Below are 27,402 nucleotides of genomic sequence, written 5' to 3'. Positions count from 1 at the left end.
TTTCCTTCTCTTTAGAATACAGGCATACACATATATATATTCAGATAATAATTATACATATATCCCTCCCCTGCTGCTCACATCCTGCTGTGAGGCCTGGTTCTGGGGACTGGGGACCCCTGTCCTAAACCACTAGAAGCTTCTTCCAATGGCCTGAGAGTTCCTAGGTCTTACTGAGCCCAGTTTTCCAAGACATATAGTTTCTTAGAGTGCCTTCCAATTACCCCTGGCCCAGTCAACAATCTTCCTAAGAGATCAGGCTGACTGGCAGTCCCAGTCATGTGAACTACACATGCTTGTTACTAAAGAAGGCATCCAGGCTCACCTCACCTTGATCTCTCACCTAATAGCCTGCCCCCGCCCCAGCACTAGCACCAGCCATCCGGTACCTCTGACAGCTTAAAATTACAAGCCACACGAAAGGCAGTGTAGTCACTGACCAAATCAGCTGTTCTGTTTGCCTTTACTAAACGTACTTCTTAATCTTGGCTGCATGTTGTAAATCACCCACAGAGCTTTGGAAAAGTGATGCCTAGATTCCAATTCCAGAGATCTTTTTTTTTTTTTTTTTCATTTTGGTTTTTTGGCCACAAGGGATGTGTGATCTTAGCTCCCTGACCCGGGATTGAACCTGCACCCCCTGCATTCCCGCATTAGAAGGCCAAGTCTTAACCCCTGGACCGCCAGAAAAAATAGTAGTCACTCAGTCATGTCCAACTCATTCACAATCCCATGGACTATAGCCTGCTAGGCTCATCTGTCCATGGGATTCTCCAGGCAAGAATACTGGAGTGGGTTACCATTCCCTTCTCCACGGATCTTCCCGACCCAGGGAGAGAACCCAAGTGTCCTGCATTGCAGGCAGATTCTTTATCGTCTGAGCCATCAGGGACTGCCAGGGAAGTCCCTAATCTCAGAGATCTTGATGTAATTAATGTATGTGTAGTGGGGGCAGGTAAGAGGTGATGAATACTGGGATTAAAAAAAAAAACCTCAGGTGCTTACAGGATACACAGAATTTACAAACTCGCTGTTGAACATGAAAAACTATTTTTACATTAACCCTTACGCTGTGGGTTGAATTGTCATCCCCCACCATGGGCTTCCCAGGTGGCACTAGTGGTAAAGAACCCCCCTGCCAATGCAGGCAGACATTAAGAGCTGTGGGTCAGAAAGATCCCCTGGGTCAGAAAGATCTCCTGGAGGAGGGTACAGCAACCCACTCCAGTATTCTTATTTGGACAGAGGGGCTTGGCAGCCTGGAGTCCACAGGGTCACACAGAGCTGGACACAACTGAAGTGACTTAGCACACACATAACCTTCAACTGCTATACCACCCCCCCAAGAAAAAATTCCTAACTCCTTGTACTTTGTTTGGAAACAGGGTCACTATTAAGTTAAAATGAGCCCATACAGTAGGGTGAGCCCCAAATCCAATGTGACGAATGCCCTTATTTATTTTTTTTAAAGGCCAAAGGCCAGACACAGGGAGAACATCAAGTGAAGACAGAGGCAGAAAAGGGAGTGATACACCTGCAAGTGAACCGAAAAGGGAGTGATACACCTGCAAGTGAACCAAGACTTCTAGGAAACAACAAGGAGCAGGAGAGAGGCATGAGTCTTCAGAAGGAACCGAACCTACCAACACCTCCATCTCTAGCCTTCAGAACTACGAGTAAAGGCACTTCTGAGGGGTAAGCCACTCAGTCTGCGGTACTTCACTGTGGCTGCGGTAACAAACTCAACCACCAATTCGCCTGAATCTGTTTATTGACCTTTTGGTTCTGACACGAGTGCAGCTCTCTTCCAGCATCACTCACCCAGCGCCATAATATACAACACTACTTAATGCTTTCTTCCTCACTTACAATACATATTTGAGAATTCATGGTCTAAGGACTGTTGAACACAAAACAATGAACAGAAATAGGCATGGTACTTAAATCTCATGGAAAGGCAATCAAAGAACTGTTCAAATAAATATAAAGTTTCAGACTTCCCTGGTGGGTTCAGTGGTTAAGACTCTGTGCTTCCACTGCAGCAGGGGACATGGGTTCGATCCCTGGCGAGGAAAGTTTCACACACTGCAATGTGGCCAAAACATTAAAAAAAAAAAAAGACTTCCCTGATGGTCCAATGGTTAAGAATCCACAAACAAATGCAGGTGATGTGGGTTCAAGCCTTGGTCCAGGAAGATTCCACATGCCAAGGGGCAACTAAGCCTGTGCACCACTACTACTGAGTCCACACTCTAGAACCCACGCTCTGCAACAAGAGAAACCAACAGTGAGAAGCCTGAGCACCACAACTGGAGCGTAGCCCCTGCTGACTGGAACTACAATAAAGAACAGCCCCCACTCGCTGCAACTACAGTAAAGAATAGCCTTCACTTGCTGCAACTAAAGAAAGCCTGCACTCAACAATAAAGACCCAGCATAGCCAAAAAATAAAAAAGTAAACAGAATTTGTAAAAAGTGCAATTGTTGTTTGTATATAAGAAGCTGTAACTGGTGCAGAGATGTTCCAGGATTTGCCCTTATTATATCAAATATAGCTGCTTTGCAGAGCAACACTTCAGCCAAGATCACCTTTGAGCTGAGTTTCTGCATTCGAATAATAAGGATTAAGACACACTTACAGGCTGTTAAAAACATGGAGATCCAGCATGATAAACCTTTCACTAAAAGTCTCTCTAATAAATATTTCATTGTCTTCTTAGCATTGTACGAACCCCCGAGCAAGGCTGTAGAAAACAATTTTCAGTGGGTGCTCAAATAGAGAAAGAGGAAGGCAAACACAAGACACCATTACAAAGCAGCAAACTGTCTAATTTCTTTCAAGAAATTTAATTTTCTTATAAGAAAGAAATAGAATACTTGAAACAACTTGGAAATATTCACATTTTCTGCAATACCTCCTCCCCACCAAGATAAGGTATCCGGGGAAATTAAGTTTTCCTCCATGTGGAATGACGATAGAACTCTTGACACTATCAGGAATAGGATGTCTCCATTCCACATGTCACTTTGATGACATTCTCAAATCTAAAGTCTTGATTATACCCAATTCTGTTTTCAGAAATCTCAAGAGTCCTTAACCTAGTCTTAAGGATCCCAGACTATTTTCTTCTCTAATTTCCCAATCTTATGCTGCATAGGCACTTGCTGTTCTAATTAGCGTGGGGTCCTTTAGTTATTATCATTCATGATTCAGCTTAAATGCAACCACTTCCATGAAAAGGGTGTTGAAAGCCATGCTCTGCCCTCATGCTAAGCTGCTTTAGTCATGTCTATGCGAGGCTATGGGCTGTATGAATGCAAAAGCTCTGGGGTGTTCAACTGGGTTCCAACTCAAGTGCTAAAACCCTTCTACTGGCTGACTTTGTAAAATTATTTATACAAAGTCAGGCTTGTAACATTCTGGGCTCTCGTGGTTATTGGATTTCACACCGAGGACGGAGGGCTAACACTATCATTACAAGGAGAAGCCTGAGGGAGGCAGATACTCAGAGAGTCTGAATTCATGCCTCCACTGGAGATACTGAGAGAAAATACAGGCCTGAGAGCTCCCTGGAAGCCGAGATTAGAGAAATTATAGATGAGGGAGCTCTTTGCGGCATCATAGAATGATATCTGCTCATACTCATAGTCCAGGAAAACTCCAACTCTGCACACTTGCTCTCTCAAGGAAACCCTTTTGAAAGGGGGAAAAGCCCAGAAGGTGTGATCGGTTCCCATGAGAGATCCTGTAAGTAAGACCTTACTTCCGGAACTGTTTCTGACGGCCGAGCTCCTGTACACGCCCAGCTGCCACTGCGCCGCCTGGCCCACGTCCACCTCCCAGTAGTGCCGCCCCGAGGCGAAGCTCTGCACGCCCAACACGGTGGCGCTGAAATCAAACCTCTCAGGGGGACCCGGTACACCCCGCTGCATGTTTCTCAATCTCACACTTCTCAGATCCTCGGACAAGACCAGATAGGGATGAGCTGTTTTAGGGTCCAAAGTTATAGGTCCTGCAGGGAGAAAGAAATTGAGTTACCCGAGGGGCTTGTCAGTGCTAGGGACTGATGACTTCTAACCTCAAGGGCTCCCTAATGAGATGGCACCAGTCTCAGCCACAGATATTGGAGAGGCAATCTAGGAAAGTCCAGATGAAGGGACCCTTGAGCTCTGTTTCAAATAATGGAGGGACTTCTCCTATGGTCCAGTGATTAAGAATCCACCTGCCAATGCAGGAGACATGGGTGCCATCCCTGGTCTGGGAAGATTCCCCATGCTGCAGAGCAGCTAAGCTTGTGAGCCATAACTGCTGAGCCCGTGTGCTGCAACTATTGAAACCCATGCGCCTACAGCCAGGGTCCCACAACAAGAGACGCCACTACAATGAGAAGTCCCTTTCCCACAACTATGGAAAGCCTGTGTGCAGCAACAAAGAGCCAGCAGTACATAAAGAAACAAAATTTTTTAAACAAATGGACATCACAGAGAAACAAAGTCAGTAAGATAATGGAAGGAGATGCAATCAACCTGAGGAAGAGGAACAAAACAATGAATAATGGACTACAGAGAGTTGAGAAGCACCTCTCAAACCAGAAAGGAATTCTGTCACGCCGTAAGAATGACCTGACACCCAGTCATAGCCCAGCTACAATCCAACTCGAAACTCTCTAAAGATCTTCCCCAAGCCTGGAACCAACGGGAGCACTGGAGTCTCCTATAGGGCAGCTGATTCATGACGCTGGCCTGTGACTGAACTTCCCTCCTTATCTTAAATATCACCAGGGTGCAGCAGAGACATCTGGAAACTGCTGCCTGCAGGCCCCTAACATTGAGTAAATCAAAAGTGAATATATCAGAGGCCTGAAAACCTGTGAGAATCCTCCAGAAAAATCAAGCTGAAGTCAAGAAGGCTCACTGTGATTTCTCATACTTGAATGAAAGTGGTACGGGTCTTCATATCTCTAACTGGTCCTTCTCATCTCTTTCTGTTCAGCCTCTAAATATTGTGACTTCTCAGAGATCAGCCCTGGATCTTTCTTTTTACTCCCTGTATATTCTTTTGCCCTAAGTGACTTCATTTAGCCTCAGTTTTAAATATCTTCTAGATGTTCATGAGATGGTTGGATGGCATCAGTGACTTGATGGACAAGAGTCTGAGCAAGCTCCAGGAGTCGGTGATGGACAGGGAGGCCTGGCGTGCTGCAGTCCATGGGGTCGCCAAGAGTCAGACATGACTGAGTGACTAAACTGAACTGATACGTTCATGACTTACTTCTTTAAAAAGATGACAAATACCAGTTGGACAAAACACAGGAATTTCAAACATTCTCCATCCAAAATAGAACTCCAAACCTATCCCTTCCCAGTTTCCACGTTTTAGTGGAACACATCGCTTTATAGCTGGTCAAGCCATAAAACTGTAGCAGTCATTGATTTCTTTCTTTAGCATCTAATCCACTAGAAACTTTTACGGGCAAGTGAAGATGAATCTCTGGACCTAATTCATATCAGTATTAAAGTGGTCTTAAAAACCACAAGCCTTGAATTTTAAATTTCAGCTTGTCCCAAGATCCTAGGATTTTCAGAAGACTGGCAGAAATAAATGCAAATTGTCTCTGGAAGAATGTACACCTTTTATTCCTATCTGAAAAGAACTTCTAAAAATAATATCTAAGGAAAAAAGGAAAGCTCACTATTGAAAAAAAAAAAAAAATCATTAACCACACACTCAAAGTGAGACTAGCAGAAAAAAATCTGAAGAACTTTACATACTGGAATTGCCAGGCATAAACTCTACAATAAATTTTCCTTCTATGTTTAAAGAAAAAAGAAAAACCTCTACTCCTATAGAATACAGGAAACTAAAAAAAGCAAGACTAAGTGGGTTTGACAAAGAACTAAATAAGATTATCTGGAAATAAAATGTATTAAAATGCCAACGGATGATTACAAGGAAAGAAAGCTACAGAAAATATGCATTAACATAAATGCAAAAATTCTTTTAAATACATTAGTACATAACACTTTGGCAATATATAAAATGGATAACACATTATCCTGGGAATGCAAAGTTGGCTCAACATATGAAGCAAACATAATTCACATTAATGAAGAAAAAAATGGATATTTTGGTAGATACAGACAAAAACATCTCTTAAGTTCAACATCTGTTCATTATACAAAATTTTACTGAATAAGGAATAGATGGGGAACTTCCTCAACATGACAAAAGGCAACTGTGGAAAAACCTACAGCTAACATTAAAGGTCAAAGACAATGCTTTCTCCCTAAGATCAAGAAAAAGATTCTCACCACTCCTATTCACCATTACATTGAAGGTCCTAGTAAGTGCAATACGTAAGAAAACTACAGAAAAGGCTTACAGACTAGAAAGGAAGAAATAAACTGATATTTAATTTCATTAATAGAACTAAAAAACACTTAGGTATCTAATTAAATATGTACAATATTAGCTTAAAACTACAGAACACTGTTGAGAGAAATCAAAGATGACCTAAACAAATGGAGATATATCACCTTATCCCCAAATTGTTCTATGGACTCAGTGTAACATCAACCAAAACTCCAGCAGGCTTTTTGTAGAACTCAACAAGCTCATTTTAACATTTATGTGGAGAAAGATCTAGAGTGGCCAAAATTATTTTTAAAGAAAAAATCTGGAGAACTCACAGTGCCCAATTTTAATACTTTCTATAGAATAATCAATCAAGCTGGTATGATATTACCAAAAGGATAAATAACAATCAATGAACCTATTAGACTCAAAACAGGTCTGTTCATTTTCAAGTGATTTTCAACAAATGATGTTAGAACAACTGAATACACATATATACAAAAAAGGAGGAGAGTTGTACCATATCTTGAATGGTATATAAATATTAACTTTAAATGAATAATAGACCTAAGAGCAAAAACTAAAACTATAAAACTTCTAGAAGGAAATCTTTGTTGCTGTAAATTTCTTAGGCCACAAAAAACACAAACCATAGGAAAGAAAATGATAAACTGAACTTCAAAAACTAAAACTTCTGCTCTTCAAAAGATACTACTAGGTAAGTGAAAATACAAACCATGGGAGAAATATCTGCAAATACAGTCTCTTTAAATCCTTCAGCTATCTGGAATTTATATAAAATGTCCTGTGATCATGGACACGTGTCAACTTACTTTGCAGCACTTTGAGCATTTTGCTCATTCCTGTTATTTGGCACAAACTCAGGTCTGTGATTTGGGCGGGCTGTAGAAACTGACACAGTAGTGACTCACTCCTGTTAAAGAAATGATAATCTCAGTTATCCATGCAGACCCAGGCTCCTCCATTCAGTAGATGGTTCTCATTGCATGGCCTTGCTACCCGCATCCCAACACCTCCACCCTTGCGCGCTCACATATCAGACTGTGAATCTGACCCAAATGTTTCCAAAATGATTAACTTACCTTTCCAAAGCATATTTTGCATTCTATAGAATGAAAAAAGAGGAAAAAAACTACTAGGGGGTATTTGAGCCAAGCCTTTTGTGACTTGTGCTCATGAAAATATTTTCTCTCATAATAACAAAACTCGATTTCCAAGTAATTTCTTCAGCCTCATGGTGCTAATTCCCAGATATCAAATTTCAACAATGAACAGAAAGTCAGAAAAATGCTTGAAATCACTGTTATATTCCCAAGGGAAATAATCCTCTCTACTTCACATAGAGGATATTCCTCATTCTAATTCTGCCCATCTACCTGATTTCTATACTCGGGGCGACAGGAACTTAGCTTGCTATGCTGGGGACGGTGGCTGGAACCAGGTCAGGAACTGAATGTAACTGGGTCACACCTGTCTGCGCTATCTGGAATGAGGCAGAACCTAACTGTTTATGTCCAGGCGCATCTATATAGTCTTTAAAATATAAAAATGTACTTATTGAAAATGATAATCATGTTGTGCTGTGCTGTGCTTAGTTGCTCAGTTGTGTCCGACTCTTTGCAACCCCACAGACTGTAGTCCGCCAGGCTCCTCTGTCCATGGGATTCTCCAGGCAAGAACACTGGAGTGGGTTGCCATGCCGTCCTCCAGGGGATCTTCCCAACCCAGGGATTGAACCCAGATCTCCTACACTGTAGGCATATTCTTTATCATCTGAACCACCAGGGAAGTCCCAAGGCATGCTCTTGAACAAAATTTAAAATATACAATACTGGGAATGCCCTGGCAGTCACTGGACTCTGCGTGTATGTGTGTGCTGAGTCAGAATGCCCTGGACTCTGCATTCAGGGTGTGTGTGTGTGTCAGGGGTGGGTGTGTGTGTGTGTGTGTGTGTGCGCGTGCGCTGAGTCGTGACCAACTCTTTGTGACCCTATGGAGTATACTCGCTAGGCTCCCCTGTGTGTGTGTGTGTGTGTGTGTGTGTGTGCGTGCTGAGTCGTGACCAACTCTTTGTGACCCTATGGAGTATACTCGCTAGGCTCCCCTGTCTATGGGATTTCCCAAGCAAGAATACTGGAGAGGGTTGCCATTTCCTCCTCCAGGGGATCTTCCCAACCCAGGGCTGGATCTTCCCAACCCAGGGCTGGAATCTGCACTGCAGGCAGATTCTTTACCGCTGAGTCACTGGGGAAGCCCACCTACCCTATTAAAGGGCATGTCAATTCAAACTTAACTATTGATCAGTGAAGCAGCTCTGTACATATTATGATTTTAGGATGAGAAGCGACTTAGCAGCAGCAGCAGCAGCAGCATAATGCTTCTGACAATCTTCAAGTACACCTGAAGATCACTGGGTACTGTGTTCTAGCACTGACTCCTAATGAGTACTATCCACATCTCATTTCTCAAATACTGTACTGAAGGTTATTTCCAGAATCTTACCTGGAGCAACACTGCGGCGGGCTGCCTACACTTTTTCTCAAGCTCCACGGTGATCTGCTGGAGGCTGCAGATCTGCTCAGAAAGCCTGACTTCACTCTCCTTTAGTTTCTTCATGTTCTCTCTCCCCAGAAAGTTCACTCTCTGCAAAGCATCTCTTTATTACTATTCAACAATTGGCGGTTTCTCTCACTCGCTAATTCAACCATCTCTTTAAAAACCCACTTTATTGCCTGCCAACCCAAAAACAGAAGTAATTAGGTAAGGCCAAGGTATTCCTCTTGTCAAGCAAGACACCTCAATAGACCCATGATTCTCTGACATACTGTATCTATGTTGATGTGGACAGTATCCTGCTATCTACTTAATCAGTTCACAACCTGGACCGAAAACAGGTCACTTTTTTTTTTTTTGGCTGTTCAGTTTTGTTCAGGAAGTTTCTTATTTCCTTCGTTAAAACTAAGACTTACTATAATTTAATTAAAAATTAAATTCAATCAATAATAAAAAACATAATCAAACCACTGATACCAGGTTCCTTCCTACCCTTGCAAAGATGCTCCATCTAAGCACGTGTGAGAATGTTCATGCTATTTTTTTCTTAACACAAGTGATGTCATATTCCACTACTGATCTGGCAACTTGCTTTTTTTCTTAACAGATAATATGCTCTTGGAGAGCATTCCTTATCCATACATATAGAGCCATGTTATCTTTTCTAAAGCTAAAGAGCATTCCATTGTATGTCCTATACAACGCATTTCATGAGTCCAATATTGATGGATACAGGTCGAATCCACTCTCTTGCTATCAACAAATGTTAAAGTACTAACAACACCTAAACTTACATGTACATTACACAATAATGCACACATGTACAAACAGTATTAAAGAGCTTCATGTAGATTATCACACAATACTATGAACTCAGGGCCATTATCCTTTAACAGCTAAGGAAACTAAGCCAGAGCTTAAGCAGAAGGTCTAAGGCCACCTATTGTCATTCAGTTGCTCATCTGTGTCCAGCATTTTGTGACCCCCGTGGACTGTAGCCCACTAGACTCCTCTGTCCGTGGGATTTCCCAAGTAGGAATACTAGAGTGCATTGCCATTTCCTTCTCCAGGGGATCTTCCCAGATCAGGATCCAAACCTGTGTCTCTTGCACTGAAGGTGAATTCTTTACCATTGAGCCACCAGGGAAAGTGGCCAACTAGACTAGTAAATTATAGAACCCAGTTAGGAATCACATCAGTTTGGCTTCAAAGACTATTTCTAAGCCACGGCTCTATACTGAAATCATTTTACAACATTCCTTATAAATGTGTCTTTTTATATGCATGAAAATGTATCTGCAAAACAAATTATTAGGAACAGAACTGTGGGGTGACTATATATATATATATATACACATATATATATATACATACACACACACATTATTTTAATAAAAGCATAGTTGTCAGTGGTTGTGCTATTTTAGCTCTTCTTTCTTTCATTTCCCAAATATTGTGAGGATGCCACGTTGCGTATCTCACCTGTAGTGTTTCCTGGAACTTCTCCTTTAGCTTCTTGGCAAACTCTATCAGTTGGTTCTGACTGGTTTGTCTCAAATTCAGGTTGAATCCGCCTTGCAGGCTTTGCAAGCTCATCTCATTTTCTTCAGTCATCAACCGGATCCTTATGTTATATTCAGACTCAATCATTTCTTTAAAATTCTGCTCCTCTTTCTTCATCATAGACACAGAAATGACAGATTTCAGGTTAAATACTATAGATAATTATTTATGGTCCCTTTCCATCTATAATTCTAATATAAATCCAAGGAAATATAAAGCACTGGGGAGGAAATAATAGGCATAGATACAAAGGACAAAGGGAATTTCAGAGTCAACATCAGCCAAGATATCAACACAATTTTAGAACATGAAATGCTGATAGAGACATGTTCATTGACAGAAAACTGAGGAATCTACACAACTTCAGGACCAAAGAGCAGGAGATCAGGAAAACTGGAAGGTAGGACCAACGGCTTTTGCTGATGCTTCGGATAGCAGATGAGAGGAAAACAGGAATCAACGGGTGACCCCAAGGTTTTTAGATAAAGAACAGAGATGCCAAAACATAAAATGGAAACTATGGATTGGACAGATTCTAGACATGGGGGGTGTATCAGCAACTCAGTTTAGGATATGTCTATCTTGATAAGTCAGCCATCCAAGGAGAGAGACTAGGCAAAAAGTTGGACATGAAAGCCCACTACTTGTAAAGTCTGAGCTAGAGACATATATTGGGAGTAGTTGGCTTAACGACTATATTTAGGGACTTCCCTGGGTCCAGTGGTTAGGACTCTGCATTTCCACTGAAGGGGCAAAGGTTCGATCCCTGGTCAGGGAACAAAGATTCCACATGCAGCACAGTGCAGCCAAAACAACAACAAAAAGACCATATTTAACCTCATGACACTACGGAGTCAAGATTTATCAAGAACTTGACTGTTCTCACCACTCCTACTACCCCTCCTGCCACAGTTCACCATCAGTTCAGTTCAGTTCAATTCGGTCGCTCAGTCGTGTCCAACTCTTTGCGACCCCATGAATTGCAGCACACCAGGCCTCCCTGTCCATTACCAACTCCCGGAGTTTACCCAAACCCATGTTCATCGAGTCGGTGATGCCATCCAACCATCTCATCCTCTGTCGTCCCCTTCTCCTCCCGCCCCCAATCCTTCCCAGCATCAGGGTCTTTTCCAATGAGTCAACCCTTCGCATGAGGTGGCCAAAGTATTGGAGTTTCAGCTTCAACATCAGTCCTTCCAATGAACACCCAGGATTGATCTCTTTTAGGATGGATTGATTGGATCTCCTTGCAGTCCAAGGGACTCTCAAGAGTCTTCTCCAACACCACAGTTCAAAAGCATCAATTCTGCGGCGCTCAGCTTTCTTCACCGTCCAACTCTCACATCCATACATGACCACTGGAAAAACCATAGCCTTGACTAGACAGACATTTGTTGGCAAAGTAATGTCTCTGCTTTTAAATATGCTATCTAGGTTGGTCATAACCTTCCTTCTAAGGAGTAAGCGTCTTTTAATTTCATGGCTGCAATCACCATCAGCAGTGATTTTGGAGCCCAAAAAAATAAAGTCTGACACTGCTCTATGAAGACCTACAAGACCTTTTAGAACTAACACCCACAAAAGATGTCCTTTTCATTATAGGGAACTGGAATGCAAAAGTAGGAAGTCAGGAAACACCTGGTATAAAAGGCAAATTTGGCCTTGGAGTACAGAATGAAGCAGGGCAAAGGCTAATAGAGTTTTGCCAAGAGAATGCACTGGTCATAGCAAACACTCTTTTCCATCAACACAGGAGAAGACTCTACACATGGACATTACCAGATGGTCAACACCAAAATCAGACTGATTATATTCTTTGCAGCCAAAGATGGAGAAGCTCTCTACAGTTAGCAAAAACAAGACGGGGAGTGGACTGTGGCTCAGATCATGAACTCCTTATTGCCAAATTCAGAGTTAAATTGAAGAAAATAGGGAAAACCACTAGACCATGCAGGTATGACCTAAATCAAATCCCTTATGATTATACAGTGCAAGTGACAAACAGATTTAAGGGACTAGATCTGATAGACAGAGTGCCTGATGAACTATGGACAGAGGTTTGTGACATTGTACAGGAGACAGGGATCAAGAAAATCCCCATAGAAAAGAAATACAAAAAAGCAAAATGGCTGTCTGAGGAGGCCTTACACATAGCTGTGAAAAGAAGAGAAGCAAAAAGCAAAGGAGAAAAGGAAAGATATTCCCATCTGAATGCAGAGTTCCAAAGAATAGCAAGGAGAGATAAGAATGCCTTCCTCAGTGATCAATGCAAAGAAACAGAGGAAAACAAAAGAATGGGAAAAACTAGAGATCTCTTCAAGAAAATTAGAGATACCAAGGGAACATTTCATGCAAAGATGGGCTCGATAAAGGACAGAAATGGTATGGACCTAACAGAAGCAGAAGATATTAAGAAGAGGTGGCAAGAATACACAGAAGAACTGTACAAAAAAGATCTTCATGACCCAGATAATCACAATGGTGTGATCACTCACCTAGAGCCAGACATTCTGGAATGTGAAGTCAAGTGGGCCTTAGAAAGCATCACTACGAACAAAGCTAGTGGAGAGGATGGAATTCCAGTTGAGCTATTTCAAATCCTCAAAGGTGATGCTGTGAAAGTGCTGCACTCAATATGCCAGTGAATCTGGAAAACTCAGCAGTGGCTACAGGACTGGAAAAGGACTGCAATCCCAAAGAAAGGCAATGCCAAAGAATGCTCAAACTACTGCACAATTGCACTCATCTCACACGCTAGTAAAGTAATGCTCAAAATTCTCCAAGCCAGGCTTCAGCAATACGTGAACCGTGAACTTCCAGATGTTCAAACTGGTTTTAGAAAAGGCAGAGGAACCAGAGATCAAATTGCCAATATCCGCTGGATCATTGAAAAAGCACGAGAGTTCCAGAAGAACATCTATTTCTGCTTTATTGACTATGTCAAAGCCTTTGACTGTATGGATCACAATAAACTGTGGAAAATTCTGAAAGAGATGGGAATACCAGACCATCTGACCTGTCTCTTGAGAAACCTGCATGTAGATCAGGAAGCAAGTTAGAACTGGACATGGAACCACACACTGGTTCCAAATAGGAAAAGGAGTACGTCAAGGCTGTATATTGTCACCCTGCTTATTTAACTTATATGCAGAGTACATCATGAGAAACATTGGGTTGGAAGAAACACAAGCTGGAATCAAGATTGCTGGGAGAAATATCAATAATCTCAGATATGCAGATGACACCACCCTTACGGCAGAAAGTGAAGAAGAACTAAAGAGCCTCTTGATGAAAGTGAAAGAGGAGAGTGAAAAAGTTGGCTTAAAGCTCAACATTCAGAAAACTAAGATCATGGCATCTGGTCCCATCACTTCATGGGAAATAGATGGGGAAACAGTGGAAACAGTTCACCATCACCTGTCCCTAATTATTGCAAACAGTCCCCTTCAGTACCCCCTACCTGTGATCTCACCCTCTTACAGTCAGTATTATTTTTCAGCTTCTGTTCCCTTAATAGATTTTTACAAGATATTGACTATAGTTCCCTGTGCTTTAGAGAAGATCCTTGTTAATTTTCTATTTTATATATAGTACTGTGAATATGTTAGGGCTTCCTGGGTGGCTCAGCAGTAAAGAATCAGCCTGCAATCCTCCTGCAATGCATGTCAATACCAAACTCCTAATTGACACGCCCCGAATAGAAATTCTTAAATTGACCTTTAAATGGCTTCAGGATTTACACTGCCACATCCAAAGTACAAAAGATGCTCACTCTCCTATGGCATTGTTAACTGCACTATCAGTCTTTTTTATATTTATAAACAAGGTATAAAAATGCCATCTCCCTAACAAATTTAATACAGTTAATTTGTATTTCTCTTAACATGAGCTTATGAACCAATTCAGTCTACTCAAAAGATTATCTGCATTTGCTTTTCTGTGAGCTCTCAGGTCTTTGATCATTTTTCTATTGAGTTTCCAGTCTTCTGCTACTGACGTTTTTGTTTTTGTTTTTGTTGCAGTATCTTAGTTCCCTGAACAGGAATTGAACCCACATCCCTTGAAGTGGAACTGTGTCCAATCTTAACCACTGGAGCTCCAGGGAAGTCCCCTGCTTATTGACTTTCAAGAGCTCTTTATACATGAAGAAATTAATACTTGTCCTACCTATGGATTTTAAGTAGCTTTTCCTGCTGTGTCATTGGTCTTATGATACTATTTATGTTATTTGCTAGGCAACATTATAGGTAATTTCCAGCAAAGAATCAAGATAAGCACTGACCTGCATCATCACCATTCTTTCTTGTTCATCAGCCAGTATGATTTTAGCTGCTTCAAGTTTCTCCTTCAATGTGTCCAACAGCTCCTGGAATAACTTCTGCAGAGAAATATATCACAGTAATTGCTTTACAACAGCTAAATTCCTAACCTTAGACAACTGAAAGGCCAACAGCCCTGACTACACATGGAAGGTCTACATATGGTACTTATCTAGTATTCCGTTGATCAACATCAACTAAGGGAATGGCCTTGAAGGATCAGAATACCTGTTCCCCAAACAAATAAGGGAATTAATAAAAAGAGGAGGCAGCCAGAATGGCAGGGTGGTCTGGGATCTGTACGAAGCTTACCCTGTAATTCTCAGCCGCCTCTGGCACTTCATTCCCCACCACAGGTCTCCCATGCCCCTGGGGCGGGAGACTGAGATCACAAACCGCCAATGGGTCACCACTGCGGAACAGCTGCGGTGGCTGCGCGCGTGTCTCACAGCGGACACCTCCTGGGATGTGCTGCTCTAACTGGGAGCGGGGCCTTTTGGACATCCCGGCAGGTGGCCCTCGTTGGAGATGCTCGGGCTGTTTCTGAGGCGGAATACACCTCCCCGCACGCCGAACGGGAACGGAGTGCGGTGTAATAGGGCAGACACACTCTTCAGCCTCCGTCCTCCGCAGTCAAGGGTCCTGGACTCTTCGGCTGCAGCAAACCTTCTGCAGCCACGAGCCTGAGGAACGAGACACGATGAATTACACCAGTGGTCGAGTTCTCCGAGAATTTCAAGTTATTGAAAATAATTAACAAGTGACAAAATAGCAAAGTGCTTCCCAGTAAGTCATTTTAAAAAAAGGAAAGAAAAATGGCGCTCAAAGGAAAGCACACTGGCAAAGAGCAAGAAAGGAACTTCCGAGACTAAAAACAGAGCCTAGCCTCAGGCATTCAGATCGCAAGCCGAAGGAATCCCTTACTCACCCAGTTGCTTGCAGAGATCCAGAAAGTGAGAGCCTCTTGGATCGGCTCCTTAAACCAGCCGGAGGGAAGGTGGTGTGTCGCTGCGTTCCAAGGAGGCGCTCCCTTTCAGGTCTGGCTTCGAGGTGCGCATGCCTGAGAGGCGCTCTCTGGGGCTCCGCAAGTGTGCATGCGCCTGACTGCGGCGCCATTTTTGTGCCTGAAGGGTAAGGCGTGTCTCACCAGAGACTTGGCAGTTGAAGGATGTTTGCTAAAAAAATAAATAAATAAAAGAAAGAAAAGAAAGTGAAGCCACTCAGTCATGTCCGACTCTTTGCGACCCCATGGACTGTAACCTACCAGGCTCCTCTGCCCATGGGATTTCTCCAGACAAGAATACTGGAGTGGGTTGCCATTCCCTTCTCCAAGGGATCGTCGCAACCCAGGGATGGAATCTGGGTCGCCCGCATTGCAGGCAGACGCTTTACCGCCTGAGCCACGAGAGAAACCACAAACCCCGAAATAAATAAACCTTTTCAAAAATACTGTAGGGAAATTGCATGTATTTATATGTACATATGGGATCTGGCCGTGGCGCTAGTGGTAAAGAACCTGCCTGCCGATGCAGGAGACGTAAGAGACATCGGTTAGATCCCTGGGTCGGGAAGACTCCCTGGAGAAGGGCATGGCAACCCACTGCAGTATTCTTGCCTGGAGAATCCCGCGGATGGAGCAGCCTGTCCGGCTACAGTCCATGGGGTCGCAAAGTCAGATACGACTGAAGTGGCTTAGCGCAGCACAGCACAAATGTACATATATGGGCTTCCTGGGTGGCTCAGTGGTAAACAATCCGCTTGCAATGCTGGAGACAGGTCCCATCCCTAGGTGAAGAAGACCACCCCTGGAGAAGGAGATGGCAATCAGCTCAAGTATTCTTGTCTGGGAAAGTCCCTGGACAGAGGAACTTGGCAGAGGTAGGCGACTGAGCTACTAAACAACAAAGTACGTGCATAAATACATGTAGGTAACACATATATACATATGCACATATGCGCATACATACAAATATATTTTAAGACAGAACAAGTGATCTATAATCCGCACATCCGCATTTCTAGGCAATTCTGGTAACGTTTGAGCAACAATTCTACCTTTTCACTGGAAATATTTTAATTATATTCTTAAAATGTATTACCTACTGAATTTGGAAATCTTTCCCAATAAGGAATCGCCTTAGTTTCCTTGTCTAACCCCATCTGTAGCCATTGTGGATGACACGTAACACCAGATATTAATTGCTCAAAATTCTCTAATTTACAGTTGCCCATTCTGGTTCATTAGCCAGCTCTTTTTAACAACATCTCTTGCAAAGAATCAACTTGAAAGAAAGCAGAACTCCGAAACTTCCATTTCTGGATTCATTAGCTTCTTTTTGCCTTTCATTCTTGCAATTCCACCCAAACTTGACCATCTACTGTGGAGCCCTATACCAAGGTCACAGGTGTGAAGCCATGTACCAAGATCACAGGATAAAAATCTCTGGAACTGACCAAGCCCCATGGCAACTGTTGCCATGAGCCTCCAGATCTAAACAGGCCAGTTTCCTGACACCTAATGACGCCATTCCAGTAGGAATTTTCTATCTTGAGGCTATGAAAATTGGCTGCAAGCCTGCCAAAGTGTTTGGCTCTCCCTTGAACCAACCCACTCTTCTAACACTGTTCAGTCTCTGTCTCTCTCTCTAATAAACTTTATTCTCTTCTCATTCTGCCTGATGTCTGGAAATTCTTTTCCAGCCCATGCACGGACCATGGCACCACCTAGGCCTTTCACTCTTTTTTAATTTTTAAGATACGTGAAAAAATAAAAATTCTGAAGCTGTTATTCTTATATATTCAATGTATGAAGACATTGTTATTTTGCTAGGGTACATGCTAAAGCAGCAGACTTGATTTGCCTTTTCACTGTGTTGACATTTGCACTGATAGTAGATAAAACTGCTGGTGTCCTACCATCAAGGAAGTAGCACCAAACAGAACCAAAGTCATTTACTGTATTTTAAAAATCTCTACCTATTTGTAGACTTCCAGTTTAAAAAAAAAAAATTTGTTTTACTTAAAAACATTCATATTTCTTGATGCTGTGGTAAAATATTAAATCTCAACCACTGAGGACAGAATTTAGGGACTTTCCTGACAATCCTGTGGTTAAAACTCTGCACTTCAATTGCGGGGACCACAAGTTCAATCCCTGGTCAGGGATCTACGATCTCACATGCTGAGCCATGCCACTAAAAAAAAAAAAGTATAGGATTTAGCATACCAGGGGACAAGATAGAAATGTGTAAAGTGTTTATGTTGCATATGGAAAAACAATGCTTGTCTCACAAATATGCATTTTTTCTGATTGAGTTGCAAGCCGTACTAGTGCTATTTTTTTCATACATCACTTTTAGTAGAAAGAACAAGTGAGATAGACTGTGGTCGTTCGCATGTAGTGATTTGGAAAGACATTTTCTCAAACACTGTCATCTCAAGGAAACTAAGTGTATTAGTTCTCAATGTTAAAATCTGAGCTTTTAAGCAAAAATGAGAGCTTTAGAAAACTTGTATCTACTATTCTAAGCTTGACAGCTTCCCGATACTTCGCCTTTTCTGATGAAATTAGTAGGGATATTAACAACTGATTGTTTTTGCTATTGTAAAATGAAATGTGTCAACATTTGGAAAACCTGCAAATTCAGTGAACCATTAAAAGATACTTGCTCCTTGGAAGAAAAGCTATGACAAACCTAGACAGTGTATTAAAAACCAGAGACATTACTTTGCCGACAAAGGTCTATACAGTCAAAGCGATGGTTTTTCCAACAGTCTTGTATGGATGTGAGAGTTGAGTATAAAGATAGCTGAGTGCTGAGGAATTGATGCTTTTAAACTGTGGTGTTGGAGAGAATGCTTGAGAGTCCTTTGGACTGCAAGGGGATACAACCAGTCAATCCTAAAGGAAATCAGTCTTGAATATTCATTGGAAGGACTGATGCGGAAGCTGAAGCTCCAATACTTTGGCCAAGTGATATGAAGAAATGACTGATGGAAAAGACCCTGATGCTGGGAAAGTTAGAAGGTGGGAGGAGAAGGGGACAACAGGGGATGAGATAGCTGAATGGCATCACCGACTCAATGGACATGAGTTTGAGCAAGCTCCCAGAGATGGTGAAGGACAGGGAAACCTGGTGTGGTGAAGTCCATGGGGGTCACAAAGAGTCGGACACGACTGAGTGACTGAACAACAAGTTATTTTCTAAAAGCTCAATGCATGATGTCACAGATTATGAAAGGGTAAAGTGGATTCAAAGTATAAAATCAGTGAACTTTAGTGTTACCGAGGACACAACGTTCATTAATATGATTTAAAAACAAACAATTATCTGAAAAGGTATAGAATGATCTCCCCTTTTCCTACTATGTCCTGGTGTGAGGACAGATTTTCTTCATGGACTCCAACTAAAATAACATTGGAATGGATAGAACGTTAGAACAGGTATAAATCAAAAATTAAAGAATATGCACATTTTTAAAACCATGCCACTTGTCTGTTCAGAAAAGGTTCTTCATAAAAATGTTATGTTTATTTTTAATATTTCTGTGAACCATGTTTAAGCCTTTCAGCTGTTTTTTACCTGACAGGTTTTTGGTCTTTTTTTCTTAATTTTAAGATACACATTGAATAGACTATCCCCTTATTATACAAATTGCAAATATTTACCCTCTACTTATCATCTGGATTTGAATTTACTCCAGTTATTTTTTACTGGGTCCTTTCAGATCCTTGTAGCTTCTCTTGTCTTGCCTCCTTGAACATATCCTAGACTGAAAAATCAAAACAGAACACTGATCTATTACAAAAATGAAGGCGTTTAGAAAGTCGGTGGTCACTCCTGGCTTTATCTTGAGCTCTCAGCAGTCAACATGGTTGGCCAGGAACAGTTTCCTCTCTTTGCAATCAGGATCCTGTAAATGACATCCCTTCTACTTAATTTGCCTGTTTCTCAACAATTTTTTTTTTTTTTCTGGCTTTGAATCCTCTTGAACCTCTAAATTTTCACAGGCTTCAGGGTCAGCGTGGTCCCTTCTCTTCTAGTTCTAGTATCTCCCTAGGTAATCCACATTTACTTCCAAACGTTTATTTAATCATCTACCTAGACCTGGCACTCCCAACCATCTGCAATTCAATGTCTAATAAGCACTCCACATTAACATACCTGTAACACTTTTGGATTTTAATCAATAATGCCTTCCCTTCCTCCAACTCCCTGGTGACTCAGATGATAAAGAATTTGCCAGCAAATGCATAGATGCCTGTTTGATCCCTGGGTCAGGAAGATCCCCTGGAGGAGGAAATGGCAACCCATTCCAGTATTCTTGACTCAGACTCCAAACTCACTTTAAAATTTCGTTTGGAAGCACCACCATCAATTCCTCATCTCTATTAGTTCATACTCAATCCTGCCCCACTCCTATCTCCAGCTCCTCAGCACAACAGCCAGAATACTATCTTTTGGGGGGTAAGGGCTTTTTTTAAAAACAACAACAACAACAACAACTTTTTATTTCATATTGAAATATAGCCGATTAGCAGTGTTGTGACAGTTTCAGGTGGAGAGCAAGGGACTCAGCCACACATATACAGGTATCCATTCTCCCCCAAACTCCCATCCAGGTTGCCACATAACAATTACCAGAGTTCCACATGCTATACAATAAGCCCTTGTGGGTTATCCATTTTAAATATATCAATGTAGACAGGTCCATCCCAAACTCCCTAACTATACCTCACCTGATCTTTCCACCCTGGCAACCATAAGTTTGTTCTGTGAATTCAACAACTAGAATACTATTGTTATAGCCACGCGTTTTGGGAAACAAACTCACTCAGAAGGACAATGCAGGTAATGGAGTGCAGTTTATTACACCGGCGGGGCCAAGGCAGAGTCTCCTCTTAGCCAAGGACCCTGACCAGCATTTGTGAAAATCTTTTATACCCCATGTGTACGTGTCTGAACTCACCACCCCAAATTCTTTGAGACTTACATAAACAAAGGAAGGGTAAATACAATCACAATAATCTCATCATTTAGGAGTTATGTGTTCAAACAGTTAAACAATTGGCCAATAATCAATAAGCCCGAGGTTACACTCCGATAGGTACAGAAAAATTTACGGCCTGTCCAGAGACAGGGGTGATTAGTGTATGTTTTCTCTTAGGCGATGAGTAACCTGGATAAGATCTTCAAGGTTCCCCTGTCCGGAGGGGGTCTTATCCTTCTATTGTCGTTTTCACAGGCACTAGGCACAGAGTTCAGAGTCCATTAGAGAGGCAGCTGAGCATGATCAGCATCAACAGGCCTAAGATGGAGTCCAGGCCCCAGGAATTCCTTCTTCACTATTTTAAAACCTTAATCAAGTTTCTGTTTTGTTTTGTTTTGAATTTGGCTGTGTGGCTTGCAGGATTGTAGTTCCCCAACCAGGGATTGAACTGGCATCCTCAGCAGTGAAATCTCAGAGTCCTACCATTGGACTGCCAGGGAATTCCCTCTAATCATTTCTAATAACTTCCCATGGCACTTAGGATAAAATCCAAAGGCTAACACAGTTCTAGATGATCTGGCCTCCTGCCCAGAGAATCCGATGAATAGAGAAGACTGGTGGGCTACAGTCGTTGGGGTCACAAAGAGTCCGACTACAGTCCTTGGGGTCACTGAGCAACTAACACATTCGCTTTTTCTTTCAGCCCTCTTTCCTCCCTATTCTCAGCTCAAATATCACTTCCTCTGAGAGTCCTTTCTCCTAACTACCCAACTTGAAATACCTTCCCACCATTTATAATCATTTTCTCTGTATCTATTTTATCTAACACAGAGTAAATATTTTAAATCAAACCAGCACAAAGAGAAATAGGTGAAGGACAGAGAATAGAGATTAAATATTTTTACAGAAGCCAAGTGAAAACAAAGTAGGAGATTATGAATACGTTATCTATGCACCAAATTCATAGCTATTTTTGCTTTTCCTAATTTTATTTATTTTTTGCCCTGGCTTTTTCATTTACCCTTTTATACCATTGCATTGTATATATGATTTTAAATCTTCCCTAAATACTAAAATCAAGCTTAGATATTTAAAGAAAACCATGATTAAGGAAGCTTCCCTGGTGACTCCGAGGGTGAAAAATCCCTCTGTAATGCGGGAGGTCTCTGTTCCATCCCTGGGTTGGGAAGATCCCCTGAAGGAGGGCACGGCAACCCACTCCAGGGTTCTTGCCTGGAGAATCCCATGGGCAGAGGAGCCTGGGGTTGCAAAGAGTCCGACACGAATGAGCAACTGAGCACACACATGATTAAGGAAACAATCTTCAGAGAAAAGTTTCCCTTTCTTTGTAACCCTGAGTATTTCCTTTTGGGGAAAGAGCTAGAAAAGCGGAAAGGAGGAGCTTTGATCTCTTCAGCTACTCCCTCAATCCCTCCCTCTCGTCATCAGGTAGGAAACCAGTCATGTTCCACATCCTATCCATAAAATACATGTAGGCCAGTGTTTATCAAACTTCAGTGAACACTAGAATCATCTCAGCTTATTCAAACAGATTTCTGGGCCCCACCCTAACCATCTCTTTGGGGTAGATCTGAGGTGGAGCCCTAATTTGCATTTTAATGTGTTCCTAGAAAATGCTGAATAGTCAGGGACCTTCTTCAGGCCTTTCAGTCTCTGTGGCTGGGTGAATATTTTATTCTTTTCTATACCTCTAAGGTCTTCCCTTGTGGCTCAGCTGGTAAAGAATCTGCCTGCAATGCAGGAGACCGGGGTTCAATCCTGGGTTGGGAAGATCCACTGGAGAAGGAAATAGCAACCCTCTCCAGTATTCTTGACTAGAGAATCCCATGGACAGAGGAGCCTGGCAGGCTACAGTCGATGGAGTCACAAAAGCCAGACACGACTTAACGACTAAATCACCACCAAGGTCTTGTTAAGGGGCTGCTATCTGGTAGGCACTACATAAGTGTTTTTGTTGGTGGTTTGTTTTTGTTCTTCATGAACATCATGTATATAGTAACAATTTCACAGGAAGAAATTCTTCTACAAGGATTACCTGAGAATCTCATTCGGTTTTTTCCTTAGCCATCCCATTTTATCTTAAACCATTGAATAGTTTTATAAGAGAACAATGCCCGAGTTCCTTGTTTGCTGAAAGAAGTGATCATTGCTTTATTTGTAGGTAGAAAAGAGAGAAATAGCTGCCTGACTGAGGAATGTGTTTCAGAATGGGAGATTAGGGGTAATCTCAGATAGCTCATAGTTAACCTCACTGGAGGACTTCCCAGGTGGAGCTAGAACCCGCCTGCCAATGCAGGAAACATAAGAGACTCCGGTTCAATCCCTAGGTTGGGAAGCTCCCCTGGAGAAGGAAATGGCAACCCACTAGAGTATTCTTGCCTGGAGAATAACCCTGAACAGAGGAGCCTGGCAGTCTACAGTCCGTGTGTCTGTGCAAGCATGCTAAATCAGTCAATCCTTTAGGACTCTGTGACCCATGGACTAGTAGCCTGCCAAGCTCTCAAAGGGCCAGACAGACTGAAGTGACTTAGCACGACCTCAGTGGAAGGAAAATCTGCACAACTCCCCAAGTTTTAAAATTCTGTCTCTGGAAAGTTTGTGTTTTTTCAATTTAATTTAAACATTTTTCATCAATCTGTGTGCCGCTTATCAAACATCAAAACCATGCCTGTTTTTTTTTTTTTTTTTTTGTTATAGTGGTTTAAAAACTACTGGGCAGGACAATGAAAAAATTCTTCTGCTTGCTATCTGATCTTCCAAATCCTAGTTCCACCCTATGGAATCTTAAGTATACATCCTTTCTCTTTATCTCAAATGACACTCCCCACCCAAACCCTCTTCTCCTTCAAATCAATCACATTCTTTTCTGTGTATCCCTCCCTCCTCAGCCTCCATCTTTTTCCTTTTCCTACTCAGTCCTCCTTATTCTTTTAATATTTGATGCAGCCAAATTATATGAAAATTTTATCAATTATTTGGTCATTTATTCTTATTTTCCCGAGCTTTTAAAATTTACATGATTTCATTCTGAGACAGGAAAACATAACCTTTGAATTAAAAGGTAAAACATCAAGCAAAATTCTCATGTCTTAGAGGCTTATAAGGTCTATCTTAAACTCTAAGTAAATAGTAAATTATTCTGCAAGACCACATATTTTAACTAAGATAATTCTAGAAAGTGGTATGCAACACAATGTGTTTCCCATGATCCTGTGAGAAACACTTTATCAATACGTTTCACAGTTGATAAAGCTGATCAGTAAAGAATCAGCCTGGAGTGTAGGAGACCTGGTTCGATCCCTGGGTCAGGAAGATCCCCTGCAGAAGGACATGGCAGTCCACTCCAGTATTCTTGCCTGGGAAATCACATGGATAGAGGAGCCTGGGATCACAAAGAGTCAAACACAACTTAGAGACTAAACCACCACCACCACCATTTCCCACAATCCTGTGGGAAACATTTTATGAATCCATTTTATGGTTGATAAAGCTAATGATTTTGAGGTTGAGTACGTGACCCAGAGCACTCAGTACAGAAAAATTACAGATATCAGATTTGAATCACAACCAGGCTTCACAATACTTCCTTACTTCTAGTAACTAAAATTTTTTGCCAACTGATAAAAGAAAATGCCTCAAATTTAAGTTAAAATTTATCACAAAGTACCTTCATAGGCCCTCGATAGTATAGTCAATATCTTTAAGTATTTCAATCATTTCACTTAAAAATCCACCACCCCAACCCCCACCCACCCTCCCCCTGCCCACCTTCCTAAGAGGCCCAGGGGTAAGAATCCACCTGCCAAAGCAGGACACTCTGGTTCGATCCCTGGTTGGGGAAGGTCTCACATGCTGCAGAGAAACTAAGCCCATGTGCCACAACTACTGAGCCAGTGCTCTGGAGCCCAGGAACCACAACTACTGAATGAGTTTGCCACAGCTACTGAAACCCACATGACCTAGAACCCATGCTCAGCAATGACAGAAGCCACCACAATGAGAAGCCCTTGCACTGCAATTGGAGAGTAGCCCCCACTCGCCACAACTAGAGAAAAGCCTGTGCAGCGAAAAAGACCCAGCACAGCCATAAATAAATAAATAAAATTATTTTTTTAAAAATAAAAATCTCCTCTAAGCATTAAATTCTTGGGATAAATTAAGCTTATAAGAATAGTAAACCTGGGTTCAGCTCAATCACTCAGTCGTGTCCGACTCTTTGTGACCCCATGGACTGCAGCACACCAGTCTTCCCTGTCCATCCCCAACTCCCAGAGCTGATTCAAACTCATGTCCATTGAGTCAATGATGCCAACCAACCATCTCATCCTCTGTAGTCCCCTTCTCCTCCTGTCCCCATTCATTCCCAGCATCAGGGTGTTTTCCAATGAGTCAGCTCTTCGCATCAGGTGGCCAAAGTATTGGAGTTTCAGCTTCAACATCAGTCCTTCCAATGAACACCCAGGACTGATCTCCTTTAGGATGGACTGGTTGGATCTTCTTGTAGTCCAAGGGACTCTCAAGAATCTTCTCCAACACCACAGTTCAAAAGCATCAATTCTTCGGTGCTCAGCTTTCTCCACAGTCCAACTCTCACATCCATACATGACTACTGGAAAAACCATAGCCTTGACTAGACAGACCTTTGTTGGCAAAGTAATGTCTCTGCTTTTAAATATGCTATCTAGGTTGGTCATAACTTTCCTTCTAAGGAGTAACGTCTTTTAATTTCATGGCTGCACTCACCATCTGCAGTGATTTTGGAGCCCCTCAAAATAAAGTCTGACACTGTTTCCACTGTTTCCCCATCTATTTCCCATGAAGTGATGGGACGAGAAGCCATGATCTTAGTTTTCCCGTATGTATACATAAATCCCGGAGAAGGCAATGGCATCCCACTCCAGTACTCTTGCCTGGAAAATCCCATGGACGGAGGAGCCTGGTAGGCTACAGTCCATGGGGTCGCTAAGAGTCAGACACGACAGAGCGACTTCACTTTCACTTTTCCCTTTCATACACTGGAGAAGGAAATGGCAACCCACTCCAGTATTCTTGCCTGGAGAATCCCAGGGACGGGGGAGCCTGGTGGGCTGCCGTCTATGGGGTCGCACAGAGTCGGACACGACTGAAGCGACTTAGCAGCAGCATACATAAATCCATAGAGTAAACCTGGAGTTTTTATATATTACAGTGCATTGTATATATTTGGTGCCTGCTAAGTTGCTTCAGTCATGTCTGACTCTTTGCAACTCTATGGACTGTAGCCCACTGGGCTCTTTTGTCCATGGGATTTTCCAGGCACGAATACTGGAGTGGGTTGCTGTGCCCTTCTCCAGGGGATCATCCCAACCCAAGGGTGAAACCCACATCTCTTGAGTCTCCTGCCTTGGCAGGTGGGTTCGTTACCACTAGCAGCACATGGGAAGCCCAATATATTTGGGTCTCTACTTAGATTCACAAATCTTAAATCAGTGTCTCAATTGTATATTTTAGATTACAGTTACGTGGCCATTACCATAAGCTATGTACTCCTAAACCTTAGGAATGACACTAAGTAGATGTTTACGTGTTGAATACCAAATCGTTAAGAGTGTGGTTATGATTGGTTAAATGGTTAACCAACTAGGAGATAATTCGCTTCTTAGTTAAGTGAGTTTGTATTTTGCTGGAAACTCCCACTGGGCTGGAGCGCTGGGGCTGCAGGTATCCAGGGTATTTATCAAGCAAATTGACCTCTTACCTTGACTTTAATCAATCCCTTCCCTCATGATTATTTTGCAGCTCCTTTTCACCCTTCACAGAGTGACATAATGACCAGATACATCTGCCAGAATGATGACTAGGATCTTTTCAGAGACCCTGGTAGGACTTTGAATTTTATTGACTGTGTTAGCCACCCTATAGCTTCCTATTCCTAAAAGTGAAAACAGTTTGCCTCCCCTCTCAGCAACATATACACATAATTATAGGTTTTTACATGATTTTTTCCCTTGACTCAATAGAGTTATCTCTTTGGAGGAAGGGACTCTCTTTTGAGACTCTAATGTCTTACACAGAAAATTCGGGATTTCCTGGATCTCATTCAGAAAAGAAGAGCTTGCTATTAACTCCTCTTGGAGGTTGCTATGCTAGATCTATATAATTGAAGTTAAAGCACAAACTCAGGCATGAGTTCTAAAGTGAAAATCAATTACTTCTTGTCAAAATGGGATCTTTTTTTTTCTTTTAAAAACTTTTATTATTGTGAAATGCTGTACATATACTTAAGAATTATAAAAATGTACAGCTCAGTGATCTATCAAAAAATGAATGTTCATATGACCATACCCCAAAACAATATTATTATAGAACATTATCAACTCCTCAGATGCCACCCTCAGCCTCACCTGGTCACTGTTCATTCCTCCCCACAATGATAACAACTGTTGTCACTTGCATTTTTTTTTTTAATAAGTGTGCATGCTTGAAATAGAAGTTTTACTGTAAAACAAAAATGAGGTCTTTGGGGCTCCCAAATCTCCATACTTGACAGGTCAGGGATAGCAAAATGATTTCAATCTGTATGATTTTGAAAACCCAAGG

The 27,402-nt window shown here is 41.9% G+C and overlaps 1 protein-coding gene across 2 annotated transcripts; it reads right to left on the bottom strand.

Annotated features, from left to right (window-relative positions):
• Nucleotides 1-2,831: 2,831 nt before the first annotated feature.
• Nucleotides 2,832-17,262, bottom strand: TRIML2 (tripartite motif family like 2). 2 transcript variants are annotated; one of them, XM_081521686.1, is made up of 9 exons: nt 16,915-17,262; nt 15,740-15,986; nt 15,124-15,494; nt 14,775-14,870; nt 10,412-10,603; nt 8,879-9,019; nt 7,459-7,481; nt 7,189-7,289; nt 2,832-4,013 (listed from the first exon to the last, which is right to left on the bottom strand). In XM_081521686.1, the coding sequence occupies exons 3-9, from the start codon at nt 15,313-15,315 to the stop codon at nt 3,445-3,447; spliced, it is 1,314 nt and encodes a 437-aa protein (XP_081377812.1). In that variant the 5' UTR covers nt 15,316-15,494; nt 15,740-15,986; nt 16,915-17,262; the 3' UTR covers nt 2,832-3,444. The 2 variants fall into 2 exon arrangements, with proteins under 2 accessions (XP_081377812.1, XP_081377813.1); XM_081521687.1 differs by lacking the exons at nt 15,740-15,986; nt 16,915-17,262 and having other exon boundaries at nt 15,124-15,569.
• Nucleotides 17,263-27,402: the final 10,140 nt, after the last annotated feature.

This window comes from Giraffa tippelskirchi, chromosome 8 (genome assembly GCF_054371585.1).
Source record: "Giraffa tippelskirchi isolate mGirTip1 chromosome 8, T2T-mGirTip1v1.2.pri, whole genome shotgun sequence".
NCBI lineage: Eukaryota > Metazoa > Chordata > Mammalia > Artiodactyla > Giraffidae > Giraffa > Giraffa tippelskirchi.
Note: the sequence above shows the minus strand (reverse complement) of the source record. Positions and strands in the feature narration are given on the sequence as shown.